Here is a 15,856-nt window from a genome sequence, read left to right on the forward strand (position 1 = left end):
GTGTTGTAAACATTTTTTTTTTCCATTTATTTTTATTAGTCGGAGGCTAGTTACTTTACAATATTGTAGTGGTTTTTGCCATACACTGACATGAATCAGCCATGGATTTACATGTGTTCCCCATCCCGATCCCCCCTCCCCCCTCCCTCCCCATACCATCCCTCTGGGTCTTCCCAGTGCACCAGCCCCGAGCACTTGTCTCATGCATCAAGTGTGCCTTCTCTTTACATATCAAAAGTTCATGGCTTATCTACTCTCAATACTGCTTTATTTTCTGATCAAATATATTTATGAGTTTAGTGCCACATAACAATTCTAATAAATTATAAACACTTAATGAAAGGTATAATGTTATGATATTATAACAGTACAACACATAATAAACATCCTAAAATGTTCTTGAAAAAACAAAAATATCATCTTTGTTTAAGACAGTTTACTGTAAAGAAATCCAATGAGAAACTGAAGGGGGATAATTATAACTTTAAAATAAATCTGCATAATAGGACAGAATATAAAGCATACGCTCAAATACATAAAATAATCTAACTTGTAACAAGGGAGAAACACACACTGGGAAAGCAGGCCTTCTCAGTGAATAGTGCTTAGGTTAGCTGGACTCGTACATCGTTCTACACGCAACAATCAATTCTAGATGAATGGCAAACCTAAGTTTTGGCATGGTAAAGAAAAATGATGCTTGAAGAAAAGCATAGGAGAACATCTATGTGACCTTGCAGTAGACACAGATTATACACAGAGAATAAAAGCACACAAAGTGGAAGATATTTACAATATACAAATGCTTGTATCTGACAAATAACCGATACTCAGATTATACAACATACTCTTACTAATCAAAGACAAAGACAGACAGCCAAGCCAACAGAAAAATGGGGGAAAGGACTAGACATATAAGACAGGACACTCAAGTGGACAACAGACTTACGAAAAGAGGTTCACAATTTTAACAGTCATCAGAGAAATGTAAATCCATATGAGATATGACAACCAGAATGGCTAAAATTAAAAAGGCATAACATAAACATATTGAATTTTGGCAGGCTGTGAACCATTGAAATTCTCATGCATTGCTGATGGTAATGTAAGTGGTAAACAGTGTGGAAAACTACTTGAGAGTATCTATTAAAACTGAATATATTTATAACCTCTGACCAAGCAATTCCATTTCTGAGTACAGAGAGAAATGTGTACATATTTATTTTATCAAAAGATACGTACCCAAATGTTTATAGGAGTACTGTTCATAACATAGCAAATAAATTGTATTATATTTACAAAATGTGGTACTGTAAGGCCACAAGAATGAAGAAACCACAATCACACAGAACATGGAAGACTACCACAATGTTGAACAAAAAGCCAGACTGAAAGGAGTACACGGCTTACAGTTTCATCTACATAAAGTATGAAAGCAGGGCAGAAGTCGGGGTAGTGGCTAGCCTTGGCAGGGGAGAGGACAGTGGCAGCAGGAGAGCATCAGGGGCTCCCTGGGGTACTGGCGACCTTCTGCTTCCTGTTTATAGTGCTGGGTACTGCGGATGTTCAGTTGGTAAGAATTCATCAAACTTAATGTGTAAAATATGAGTACATTAATGACATATACATACTATACTTCATTAGAAAGTTAAAAAGATCTGCAAAGTATGACTGGAATTCCAATTGACTGCTACCAAAACAAAAATTAACTCACAGTATCATCAAGTTGAGCTGAAACTCGACAATGTTCAGGATCTGAATCAGTCTTTGGAATTAAAGGAGGAACCTAGTATTAAAAAAAAAAAGAAGAACAAAGTAAACACACTAACGCAGAAAATAAAAGAACACAAGATAATAAACTGAAACGAGTGTCAAATATAAAAGAGAACACTAGATTTGATTCTGGGGACAATATATAAACAAAATTTATAGAGCAGTAACAAGGTATTAACAATCCAAAATTAAAGACCAAATATAAAAGAGTAATTATTTCATTATCAACAGATTTTTTTTCCTTTAAAAAGAAAAAGGATTCATTTTGAGTTGGAAGGAGATATTACTCATTCAAACCTCCATACTTTTTAGAATTTAAAGCTAAGAAACGTTAAATGATTTCAAGACAAAAGTGAATAGCACAGTCAGAGAACAGAACTACAAACTTTTTTCTTCTATCATAAAGATAGAAGTATGTATGTTAACAGGCTGAAAGAAACTAAGTAAGTAATTGTCACATAATGTAAGTTATTGAGAAAAGGGACAGAAAGACCAGTGCCAGCTGGTAATCATTTCTCAGTATAGGAAGGACACCAAGATCACCTGTTATACCCCTGCACATCACTGGTCAGGAAAAAAGAAGCCTGCAACAGTTCAGTGACTTCTGTACGAAGTCATACGGGTAGTTACCGGCAGAAGCGGCACCAGACAACCCTCACTTCAGTGTTGGGGCACTGCCCCACGATTAGAAATTCAGATGGAGCATCAGAGAAGACATGAGAGTTGATGGCAGAGTATGATTTACACACAGTATATTTTAGGAATTGTCTCTTACAATAAATAAATTCTATCTGTGTTTATATATATTTCCTATTCACTGAAACATGATCTAACAAATAGAAAGTTGTAATACCTACATGATTTCTTTCATAGTCTTGATTACAACTTTGAACAACTAGGTTGAAATTATTTTTAAAAATGTACATTAGGAAGCAAAAAACTACTTGATTCACCAGGATCTACTACTAGCGTAATGAAAATGCTTCCAAGCAAACTCCTCTGTTCCTCTCACAGGTATCTACACACTAAGGACTGATGATGTTGAAAGACTCTTCCTGCCTTTCATCTCGTGAATCTTAATCGTGTGACTCAGGAGAAATTTTATGTTTGCTGATGAATACTAGTATGATTTACACAATAGCACGTACCTGTTTTGCTATAAATTTTAACATTATAGAATGAATATGGTATAATGGAATAAAACAGTACAAAGGATGTTAATTTCACTAACTTTAAATGTGCTTTAAATGAATTTTTAAATTGTATTGCATTAGAGACTGAAAAGTGAGCGCATTTTACAGTATCCAGTTCTGATAATTAATTCTCTTCAGCTTTTTAATTCTTTATGAGACTATGTGTCTAGAGAGCTTTGGACTTACAAAGAGAAATAAGGTAAACCTAAGCAGGAGCTCAGTAAATCTTAGTTGACGTAAAAATCATTTCTTTCAGACGTTACAGAAAACATCTTCTTACCTTGAAAAATGATTGCCTTATATCTTGACCTAATCTTTCTGACATTTTGCCCATGTTGTCTGACATTTTAGTCATTCCCTCCGCCAAGCTATCAGGAAGGGATTTGACTGCATTTGAAACATTCCTCATAGAATTTCGAAGTGGATTTACAAATGTGTCCATCTAAAGGGAAAAAGATATTATATCATGACTTCACTGTATCAGGTTTATTATTCAACTCAGAAGCCTCAGAAAACCAAGTGCAACACATGAAAGGTGTAATAACTTTCCAGTCTATAATAACTCTTTGCCTTTTAAAAGTACCGCACTGTTGTCTTCAGTGTCATTAAAACGTATTTTCAGACACAAATATACAAGTGATATATTTACTGGAAGAAAATGAATATAAACCTTGGGTTGCCTTCTTACTAAGAAAAGCTTTGAAAAAATTGAAGAGTTTTCCCAAACAGAAACTTAACCAAGTATAAACAGCCACAACATACTTCTGCCATGATTCAAGGCAACAATCACATAGATATTCTGAGCAATACTGAAAAGTAAATGAGCAGATATAATAAACAAACAGAAAGCTCAAATAACTAAGATTTATTTAACAAAGTAATTTTTAGGATAGGTTTCATGCTCAATTAGAATCTATGGAAGGAATCTGGAATCTATTAGGAAAAAGAGAAGCTGCAAATCAGACATGCAAGCCATATTTTATTAAGGCAGAATAGAAAAACCATAAAGAAAATATGCTAAAAGATATATAAAGAAATAATCTCAGAGGGGTAGGAAGCTTTAAAATTGACAATCTGACTGTAATAGATGCCAGATAGTTTCAATTAAGAAAGGGAGAGCCATCTAATAGAGAACCCAAAGTAGATGCATATGGATCTTGATTTTTAACAGATAAAAACAAACAAAACAAATGAAAGAAATAGAGAAGGAGGGAGGGAGAGGAGGAGGAAAGGAAGGAAAAGAGAAAATAAAAACCAGACACAAAACCAAAGTCAAACAACCCTAAGAATATTTTCCATAAAGTGTTGAATCTTATAAAAACTACCACAGAAACAAATTATGTTCCATGCAAGAAGAAAAGAAACATAATAGCAATCATAGCAAAAAACACAGAACCCCACTGTTTAAGAAACATGTTAATAGATATTAATAAAATTATTTAATATGCTTTCATGATTTCGAACAAGAAAACCAGAAGAGGTGAAATAGGTACTGTAATAAACAATAACAACAAAAAGTGAATTTCAAGATAAATGTAAAAGTTTTAATAATTCCTTGGCTTAAGCAGGGACAACAGTCTTATAGATTTGCTTGCTGGAAAATACAACCTTTAGGAGGGACACTGTCACAGTACCACAAATTCACAGTAGAACCAAAGGTGAGAAATGAGGAAGAAAGGCTTGAAAACAGCTACCACTGATGAAGAGATACAGAGATTAAAAAGGATAAAAAGAAGAAGTTAACCATCATGTGTGCATGTGCGCTTGTGTGTAAAATTATATATACATATTTGGGTGTAAAATTATAATATATATGTATGTGTGTAATTCTAATTCTATATACAATAGTAATTTTCAGTTAACCAGAATAGTGTGTTCAAATTAGTCAGGACATTACTTCTATACTGACACCACTGCCACGTGTTTTAGAACACAAGAATTCTTAAGAGAGATAAACATGAGAATACCACACTTAAAATGTACAACTTTAGGAAAAGTGGCCACCATTCTACTAAGTTTTAATGTTCACAGATAAGGTAGAATTTCAGAAGCAAAATAGGCATGAATTTCACTTGAATCTATAACGTACATTAAAAATTGTTTGAACACCATCAAAAGTGTTTTAGAATTTTATATATCTCACACTTCACAGTGGAGACATGGGTTCAGCTAGTACAACCTTAAGTTGGTTAAATGAATACAACCTCAACTGCTATCCAGGCCTGAGGCTATGCTACGCTAATTTGCTTCAGTCCTGTCCGACTCTGTGACCCCATGGACAGTGGCCCACCAGCCTTCTCTGTCCATGGAATTCTCCAGGCAAGAATACTGGGGTGGGTTGCCATGCCCTCCTTCAGGGGATCTTCCCCCACCAGGGATCGAATCCACATTTCTTATGCCTGCTACATTGGCAGGCAGGTTCTTTACCACTAGCGCCTCCTGGGAAGCCCAGGCATGAGGCTAACTACCACCAATACTCTTTCAAAACAAGAGAACTTAAATCTATACCATGAGTTACATAATAATTAAAAACAGTTATCTGAACACCAATTCTAGACCTTCAGAATCCATTTCCCTTTTCATTCCTGTTTTTTCACCCTCCAATTTCTGAGGGTAAAGCTTAAACATCTGTATTGGTGGTGGAGAGCAGAGGGAGCAAAGGAGCATGGAAAAACCTCTACACAGGATTATGTCTCTCAACCCTGAAAAAAGTAGAATTTTAGAAGCATAAAATCAGTCTATCACTAGATAACATTTCCAGAAGCAAGATTTGTCTAAAAACAGATGTTTAAAGTAAAAAAAAAAAAAAAAAGACAATTGCAAATTGCCAAGCAGACGAGTAAATTATTGATTGCCTGCAAAAGTGTACACTTAGCCAGACTTAAATAGATGTTAGCTATTCATTCAATTGTCACCTCAGTTATTTGTATCGGTTAAAAACACAAACAAGGGAATTTTAATTTAAATTTAGGTTCCTACTTACAACTTAAAAATGCCATCACACTATGATAAAAAAAAAAAAAAAAACTGGAAAGATACTGTGTGCATAGAGGAAGACTACTTGTCTATTACTCCTAGGAACTAGGCCCATAAATTTTGCAAAGCTAGGCAAATTGTGTGACCAAGATAATGTGTTATAAAGTATTATTTCTCAAGCTCTGATTATTAATCATATTAATTATGAAAATGTATGTTACTTTGGATTCCCAGAAGTGACTCAAAAGGATTTTTAGATTCTAGTAGTAATTTTTTTAAAGAGTGACATATAACTATTTGGAGATAAACACATACATACAAACACATACACACGCTACTGTAGGGTGGTAAAAAAGAAATTGCCTAAGTGTAATATAATGCTCAAACCAGTCAATCCTGGAGGAAATCAACCCTGAATATCACTGGAAGGACTGATGCTAAAGCCGAAGCTCCAATACTTTGGCCACCTGATGGGAAGAACTGACTGACTGGAAAAGACCCTGATGCTGGGAAACATTGAGGGCAGGAGGAAAAAAAGGGCTACAGAGAATGAAATGGTTGGTTGGTATCATTGACTCAATGGACATGAGTTTGAGCAAACTCCGGGAGATAGTGAAGGACAGGGAAGCCTGGCATGCTACAGTCCATGGAGTCACAGAGTTGGACAAAACTTAGTGACTTCTTAATGCTTCTTTTATCTCAAAAGGCTATTATTAATTTATAATTTATCTCAAATAGATGCAATCTTAAGAGATAAACTAAGGCAAACATAAAAAAGATGGAATATTGCCATGCATCTCTATTGACAATAAAGCCATTCTAGAGTTGGAATTAAAACTCAATCACTTCAATCATGAAATACAAAGATAAGGTCACCATATTTCCCCCCCACCATTATAAAATACATAACCTAGAATTTCTTATTAAAATAAAACATTCCATTTAGAAATGTTAACATTCACTTGGATATTAAACCATGGTATCCTTGAGAGATCATCTGAAGTTCTTACAGTTGTTAATTCTTACTTAGTTGTACCAATTCCTTAATCTTTTTTAAACAAGTTAGTCTTTTTATAGGGCATGAGAGGTGGGGAAGTCTTTTAATTTTCATTTTGAAAAAACTTCAGACTTTTAAAAAGTTGCAAAAATAATAAACAGAATTCCTACATACAGTTTCCCCAACTAATGCTGCAGCTCCTGTTACTATTGTTACTACTTCTAAGAGCCAACACTGATTCAGACAGGCACTGTCATATATAGATTATTTCGTTTGATTCACACATGCTCTAAATTGAGGATTAACACCTTCAATCTTGAGGAAACTAAAGGCCCAGAGGCCAAGTAACATTTTGCAGGCCACAACTAGTAAATGGCAGAACAGGAATTTGAACCAGAGGCTGCCTGATTCCACTGTTTGCCTTCTCACCCAGTGAGCTTTCTCACCCAACTTGACCAATTTATTACTCAAACCAATTTATTGTCTTAACCTAGCATATTATTTCCAGAATAGGCCTGTGTCCTTATAAATTTAATTAATAACTAGTTCACTCAAAAGGCATAAATACTTTCAGGGACAGACTCTACTTAACATTTTTACTATCCTTACTGCAATTAAAAGACCTTTCCTCCCAATAAGAAGTATTAACAGCTCCTTCTTAAACTAATGAAAGCCTGTGGCTTGTCTTAGGCCAACTTTCCTTAAAGCATCATTTCAGAAACAAAGCTTTTTTTTTTCCCCCTCCCCTTTCCAGCTACTGCTGGATTTTAACCTACATGTAAATACAGGAGTTTATTAGATATGCCTAGATATAGTAGGTTTGATAAAGCATCAGCTCAGTCACTCAGACATGTCTGATTCTTTGATAAAGCACAGAAGATGCCAAAGAACATTTAACAAAATTTATACTTTTAAAACATACACATAGGTATAAATCATCTTCTTTTACTGAGAACAAAGGAAGAAACCAGACCCATGAGGAAAGCCAGCGCGATGGTCTGCTCACCTTGCGAGCGAAGTCCCCCTTCCCTTTACTGTAGGCTTTGTTCTCAAGGAAATCACACACACAGTGAGCCAGGGCTGGGGATGCCTTCATCATTTCAGGAGTCAGCAGTAACTAACAGGAGAAATAAGAGGCAGCTTATACTGATAGGGTACTGGAAATAGCTACTGCTTACAATGTCATCTGCTAGAAAGGTAAGAATCTATAGTAAAAAATGTTGCTATTTTTTAAAATATTAACACATTTATCTATTATCTATCTATCTACTTTAGCCTCTCCACGTAGCATGTGGGCTCTTAGATCCCCCTGCAGTGGAAGTGTGAAGTCCTAACCACTGGATTACCAGGGAATTTCCCAAAATGTTATTTACTATTCCATTTTCAGGTTTTATAGCTTACAACTAATAAGATCCAGAGTAGTAAACTGCTATGTTATTCACATTCTAATTTTAAAGTTACCATTAATGGAAAGTACATAAAACAATTAAAGTTAAAACTTTTAAGCATTATAAAGAGAGCCCAAAACAAAATGTTGCCTTTACAACATGATATAGTCTAATATTCTAGCTTAATTCCTTCAATGAAATATGTTTTGACATATTGAGATCATTAGCTAAGACACAGACAGTACAGCCACAACTAAAACATACATTTATGGCACCAGATTTTGAAAAAGGTGCTTATTTTCTAAATTTTATAAATAGCTGATACAGATTTTAATGCAACTAAAGTAAATACATTCTAAAAAATCAAAATGTTTGACAAGTCATATAAATAATATCATTTAGCCTTAAGCCAGAAGACGAAGGTGAATAACAGCAGATTTATATGTTTTTCCTATCCTTTCCGTAAACTGTAGTGCTATGGAATAGTTATAAGCAAACTCAATTAAACTTATAAATGTTTAAGAGAGAGAAAACTTCCCCCAAAATATCAAGTATAGTATTGGCTAAGTTTCACTAAATTCTAGGACACGGTCAGCAAATTTTTTATGTACAGTTCATATAATAATTATTTTATGTTCTGTGATCCATAGTCTGCTGCAACTATTCAACTCCAATGTAGTAGAAATGGGTGGCTGTGTTCTAATAATATAATAAACTCTAATAAAACAGGTGGCAGGCTGGATATGGTCTGCAGGCTGGAATTTGCTGACTCCTAAAGAGTGAAGTGGGGAGCTAATATTAACAGATGAGACATCTTTATAAATTACTCATTAGTATAAAAAACCATAAAGTGGTATTATTAAAATCTGGTATTTGGGTAATACTTTCTAAAACAAAGTTATTTCTGACAGTCCTTATGCAGGAAATAACTTATGAGACACATTTTATTATTTCAGAAGAGAAATCTGCCGGGTGTGTGTATGTATCTGTGTGTGTGTGTAGGTGTGTGTGTGTGTGTGGGTATGCACTCACCCAAATCTGAAGGTAAAGATTTCTAGCACTGAGTGTGTGTGTGTGTGTGTGCGTGTACAGGTGTGGCTGTGTAGGTGTGTGGGGGGTGTGGGTGTGGGTGTGGCTATGTATTCAGTCAAACCTGAAGGTAAAATTTCTAGCACTGAGTGTCCAGAAAACTTCTAAATTAATAAAGAGAGAAATAATATTCATAAATTACTGATCAGATTGCAAGTCACATCTCAGCACCTCGAAAGTGGCTGCTATCTCACTATTACAGTAAAAACATTCTCTACCAAAGAAATCAGCTGTATTTGTGTGCTCTATTAAAATGAAAACCTACGAGTAATAATAAACTTGAACTTACCTGCAAATATGCATTTAGATCTTTTTTTCTCTTTTCTAAAAAATCTCTATCCATATTATTAAAAGTCTTCTTACCAGGAAGCTTTAATATGCTTGACAGATTTTCAAACTACAAAACAAAATACATTCAATAATCTTAGGTTTTTTTACAAAAAGAGAAAAGTATTTTCCAACTGACAATTTCTCTGTGTATCAGAAGTATCTTAAACAGATTTTGCAATATATTTTATCTTATTAAGCCAAAATCAGAAAATATAAAGTACCATGCAAATATATTCAAACCACAGTTCTAATGTTATTACAAAGAAGTTATTTTTGAAGAATGACAAACATGGATAACTGATGAACCACATGGTTTTTCATTTTAATAATCTCTCTGATTTTAAGATCATTCAAAATTTTCATAACAAAAGGTTTTAAAAAACATTTTGTTTAAAAACCTTTTGACCAGAATAAAGTATTAGCAAATAATACTTTTAACTTTTAACTATTAATAATCAAAGTTTTGAGTTTCTGATTTCTTGAAAAAAACTCAAAGAAATATTTTTATATTGACAACTGCAAATCAGTTAATCACTGTAATAGCTAACTATTAAAAGCAGAAGAGGCAAACTTCAAAATGTAGATTATAGCTATGACTCTCTCTGCATAATGACATACAGTATAACACTGATACTTTTCCCCTGCATGAAACTACATGAAAAATAAATTCATAATAACTAAGAAAATAAAAGAGCTATATAGCATATATCTTATATTTGTAAAGCCAATAACAAAAACAAGTGTACATATCTGAAGTTTAGCATCTATAGACTTCACTTTCAAAAGTCCAGATAGGTAGCAATCCACCATGCCTTGTTAAAGCACAGATTTTAACCATACTAGCTGCTAACAAAGTGGAAGAACAACGTCATTCAGCAAGTTATTGTGCTTGGCCAACAATATCTAGTATTTAAAACTTCAATGAGGAGCTTCATTGCTTTTCCTGTGCGATACATATCCAGGATGCAACAAGCTTTCTAAAACCATTCTTGGTTTAAATAACAACAGACAACAATGAGTCTGTAAAGAAAACTCATTCCTGGTGCAGAGATTAAAGAAAAGAGGAAATGAAAAGGTGTAGGATAATTTTCATCCCGAAACTGGAAGATCTGATAAATTATTAAATGGAATGGCAAATCAGATGGTTGCTTGGAGCTATAATGTGACAAATTCATCACATGTTATGCATGAAAGTTAAAAGTAGTTCTTTTGCCCTAGCCAAGGAAAAAAAAGTGGGGGCAGTAATTTTCAGGGAAAACGTTATGCTGTAGTCACAAAATTGGTGGTTCACAAAAGTGTAAGAATTGGTCATTATTGAACATGAATGTATAATATCCTGGTTTTAATTTTTTTAACCACATTTTATAGAAGTAAATCTACATTTTTCAAGGTGTCCTAAAAGATACTTAGTTTCCTGGAATATGACTTGTCAGTGGTATCTTAAACTATTGATTGAATTTTACAGAATGCATAGTTTATTTAGGCATTACCAATATATTTTATTCTCTCACATCACATGTTGAAACCTTAACCTCCAGTACTTCAGAAGTGGCTGTATTTGGAGACAAGGCCTTCAGAGAGGGAATAAAATAAAAACAAAGCCTTTATCAGAGGGATACAAAGAGCCATCAGGAATGGGAGCATACAATGAAAAAGTCTTGTGAGGCCATATTCAGCACCATCTGAAAGCCAAGGAGAGCTGACTCAAGAGAAATCAAACTTGCCAACACCTTGATCTCGGACTTCTAGCTTCCAGAACTATGAGAAAACGGATTTCTGTGGTTTAAGCTGGGTATTTTGTTATGGCCGTTCTAATAAACCAAGGGAATATAACAGCACTCCTCAAAACAACAATTTCCAAAATTTTGAAACATTAAACCTTATTAATAAAAAAAATTAAAGGTAACAGTTATTTTCTTAAAGTCTAAATTATCAAGCTGATTTTAAAATTATCTGTCTGTACCAGAAGCACCATGACTAACAGTTTTTCTCAAATACTGTTATTTTTAAAGGGAGAAAAATGGAAAAAATTTAATACTCTATATTAATTTATAATTAGTTTGATATTTAAGAGAGTATTTACAAGTACAAAGTAGTCCATTCCCTGCAAAGTAATAGAATTTCCTCTGCCAAAAAGTCACAAAACTATTTTTAAATGAATGCAAAAATAAAAAAAAAGAAACCTATCTAAAGAACTAACATAAATTAAAATGTATTTCAATATTCACAAAGAACTCAAATACTATACATAAATCACAGACATTCCAAACCCAAAGATTTTATCTTTCCACACTGAATATGTCAGGTCTAGAAAATGTGAAAAACATTTAGAATTTTTTATTAGAAAGATTCAAAGTTCATTTATATCCAAACACATAAATACATTTTACCCAGTTATCTTAATGCATACTTAATATTTTTAAATCATTGGTATTTTATTTATAAATATAAGCTGCATATTTAGGAATAATTCATCCAATAAAACTGAAAGGCACACAGTTATCCACTGGAATGCAAGCTCCTAGAGGCAAGGACTTGGTCTGTCTTGTTCATGGTCATATGTTGAATAATGAATTGGTAGAGTTGGTATCATTTCTAAAATAATTTGACATTTAACATTTCAATTATTTTCTTTTTTTTTTTAACTTAAAACCTTTTCATCCTGAAACCCCTCCTACTTCCCTCTCCATCCCATCCCTCAATTATTTTCTTTTAATCCTATAAATCTTTATCCATAAAGCATCAAATTAAGACTATAAAAATTATAAAACATTAAAAAATAATAAGTTCATATGTTTAGAATGGGGAAAAAATTTTATGTCACAAAATTAAAGAAACAAAATGAAATCTGTTCTAAAATAATTTTAACAGTTAAAGAGCTCTATGGAGTTAAAATTTGTTTACGTCCGCTGGTTGTACTGTTGCCACCAGTGAACTAAAAGCTCACTGCATTTTCTTATGGGATTTCTTTTAAAAATATAAATATAAAATAAAACTAAAAATATAACTAAAGCAAAGCTAAAAGGCAAACAGTATGGCTCTTATTTACAAGTGCTTAGTACTTTCCTTAAACCTAAATTTTCACTTAACAAGCTTAGGTTTTAATTTCTTAAGCTTCAAAATCAACCCACATGCTTTAGCAAACACACACTACTGTGAGCTTTAACACATCCACTTCTCCCGTCTGCACTGAGCACTTCCAAACCTGAACTGCGCTTTATCAGTTAGTTGCATTTAATTTTGTTGCTGTCCTGAAAAGTAAATTTTCTACATGAATTGTTCTGTTAATAGAGTTTTTTAAAAGTATATTCTTTATCTATATTTGTCAATCTGTAAACACAGTATTTACAGTCCTATCCTAGAATCTTTAAGCAATGATTATTCCTCTGAACAGTACGAAAAAATTATAACTATTCACACAAAGAAAATTTCATATTATACCAAATTCCCATAAATTTGCAAGTAACTAAAACTACTCTCAGTAATTCACATTACTTGTCATAAAATTTGCCTTGTTAGGGCAAAGTGTGGGGATAAAAAGGAAGAGAGATATGAACTATGTGATTTTAAAAAAATATCAAACAGGAATTTTTGGGGGCAGAAAATTCTTTCACCTCTGCAAACAAATCAAGCTAAACATGGAGATCTATTTAACAAGAACAACAGAAGAGATATGCTCAGAGTTATTAATTTCCTTAGGAATATAATTAAAAACAATCCTTTTAATATAGGCTTGTGGAGTCAACAATAACCTGGTTTCTAAACACTTTTAAGCTTTATTAGTAGGTTATCTCACTCTATTTACAAAATATTTTAATGAGATAATTATGGTGCCAACCATACATTTTCTATATCCTAAGTGAAAGATATATTTTCTGATTATTTATGTAGTAAAATGTCATTTCAAAGCTTTAGTTCACCCAATCAAATGTCACCATTATTATTATTTTATTGGCTTAATAATAATTGTATATTTTAAAACACTGCATGAAAGAGTATCATGACTTAAAATTTCATAGATTACCTATTCCAATTTATCCACTGGTAATTTATTTTGTTCTAAGCAAAAAGAAGAAAAAATATTTAATAAAAGAACAGAGGAAAATAAAAATCTGTTTACATTTGTTACATTTAAGAGTCCTCACACTTCTATGAAACAAGAGAGCTATATTTGCTAAGAATTAAAACCATTATGTGGTTAATTTTAAATATAATTTAGGTTTCGGTTCTTCATACAACTTAGTGGATCAAGAATTTGGGAAAGGATGACATTTAAAATAGCCACAGCTTTAAATTATATTACCAAACACATAACCACAAAATGTCTTACAATGATCTCTATCTATATGTTAAATAAACCTGAATACCTCTGCAAAGGACAAGACATATATACACTCTCTTAAATTCAGACATACACATTTATTCTAATTTTCCAAGGTATATCATTGGTATTTTGTCACCAGTCCACAATGACTAGGACTGTTTAAAATTTATTAGTTAAATGGACAAAATCATTCTAACATTCATTGTTGATTATAAAAACTTGTTACCTTATTTTCTTAGCTTTGGTCAGTACCTTAGCGTCACTCACAACCATTTAGAATCAAACATGGAATCAGGAAACAATATCAAGTACACAAACGTTAAAAACCTCACTACCTGTTCAGTGATCCTCATGTGGAAGTCATGGAAGTCACTATAACGACGGTAGGTTTTCCACATCTCCTCAGTGTTCACACTGCGCCGGTGTACAGTGATGGCATACAATGCGTATGTCTTTCCATGATCATTACAAACGCCTGCCACAGCATATGGGTCACAGTGAGCATATACTAGTCATTTAAGACAAAATGAAGAGGAACAAAAGACACAAAAAGGAGGAAGATGAAGAACGAAAACAAAAAGGACAACATGAAATGGAGAATTTGAAATGACAGACTAAGACAAAAGGATATCACCAGGATAAAATAGATTCCTATCATTTGTACTCACATCCATAAGGTGTTATATGTGTTGGTTACATTACAAAATGACCTACAAGGCTATCATGATACTACCAACTACACAGTGAAGTCCGCTTTGGATTCTCTTTCCAAAGAGCTTTTAACAGAAACAAAATAATACCTTCTGTATTAGCCGTCACTGTTCAGCTATAACTCAATATTGATAGCTCTGAAACTAACCTGCAAGCAAAAGCTACAGGGTAAGATCTATCTGGACTTCCCAGGTGGCTCTGTGGTAAAGAATCCGCCTGCCAATGAAGGAGACGCAGGTTTGATCTCTGGGTTGGGAAGATCCCCTACAGGAGGAAATGGCAACCCATTCCAGTATTCTTGAATGGAGAATCCCATGGACGGATGAGCCTGGTGGGCTACAGCCAATGACAAGACTGAGCGACTAAAACAAACAAGATCTATCATCTTTTGGCAAATCTTTCTCATTCAAAATATACAGCAATTTACAAATGTAATTTATTCTGAAGACTTTTCTAAGAAGTCATTTTTTTCTATTGAATTGACACAAACCATCCAAGTCAGGCAGTCTTGAAAATCAAAACCTATTCCTATTTTGTATAGATCTTAAGTGAAGAGATGTACGTTGAATAATTCTTTCTCATTTTCCATTTTCCCACTCTGAAGCCATGTTGTATTCTACTCAAGATCACCTTTTCAGGTCTCCAACAGTTTACTAAGTCTCCACTCATCTGTACCTGGTCTGCTTTTTAATTCATTCACTCACCTTAATTTCAGTAACTACTTTTTGATTTCTATAACCAGATGTGGTTCTTTTTTACAATGTGGTATTCTTGCCTCGTTTTATCTCTACGATTATTTTTATCATACTCCCTGTGGTACACAACCACTTGAGGAAGGCTGAATCTTGTATCACCCACATGTGATATAAGACAGTCCTTCAGTTTCATATGAGCGATGCCATTCCCAGTCATGACCTTGACATTCTCTGCACTTCCCCGACAGTAGCTAAGTTCTTCTAGTTCCTCTTCCACATCAAGTCACCCTCTGTGGATCGGCTTTATGCAAAGGCCTGTGGTTCCAGGCTTTCCTCTGCCTTAGCCCACTGTGCCTCTTTTAAATCTGAGGGCATGAAAA

The 15,856-nt window shown here is 33.7% G+C and overlaps 1 protein-coding gene across 4 annotated transcripts in view; it reads right to left on the reverse strand.

The window, feature by feature from the left end:
- SNX13 (sorting nexin 13) overlaps nucleotides 1–15,856 on the reverse strand; it is a 138,890-nt gene that overhangs the window by 9,861 nt on the left and 113,173 nt on the right. For 3 of the 4 annotated variants that reach the window (XM_061165027.1, XM_061165030.1, XM_061165029.1), the window contains 5 exons: nucleotides 14,406–14,578; nucleotides 9,706–9,813; nucleotides 7,946–8,056; nucleotides 3,247–3,408; nucleotides 1,715–1,786 (listed from right to left, as the gene is read on the reverse strand). In XM_061165027.1, the coding sequence (XP_061021010.1) occupies nucleotides 1,715–1,786; nucleotides 3,247–3,408; nucleotides 7,946–8,056; nucleotides 9,706–9,813; nucleotides 14,406–14,578 (626 nt within the window). The remainder of the gene's footprint in view (nucleotides 1–1,714; nucleotides 1,787–3,246; nucleotides 3,409–7,945; nucleotides 8,057–9,705; nucleotides 9,814–14,405; nucleotides 14,579–15,856) is intronic. The other variant, XM_061165028.1, reaches the window with a different exon arrangement.

Source organism: Dama dama, chromosome 18 (genome assembly GCF_033118175.1).
Source record: "Dama dama isolate Ldn47 chromosome 18, ASM3311817v1, whole genome shotgun sequence".
Taxonomy (NCBI): domain Eukaryota; kingdom Metazoa; phylum Chordata; class Mammalia; order Artiodactyla; family Cervidae; genus Dama; species Dama dama.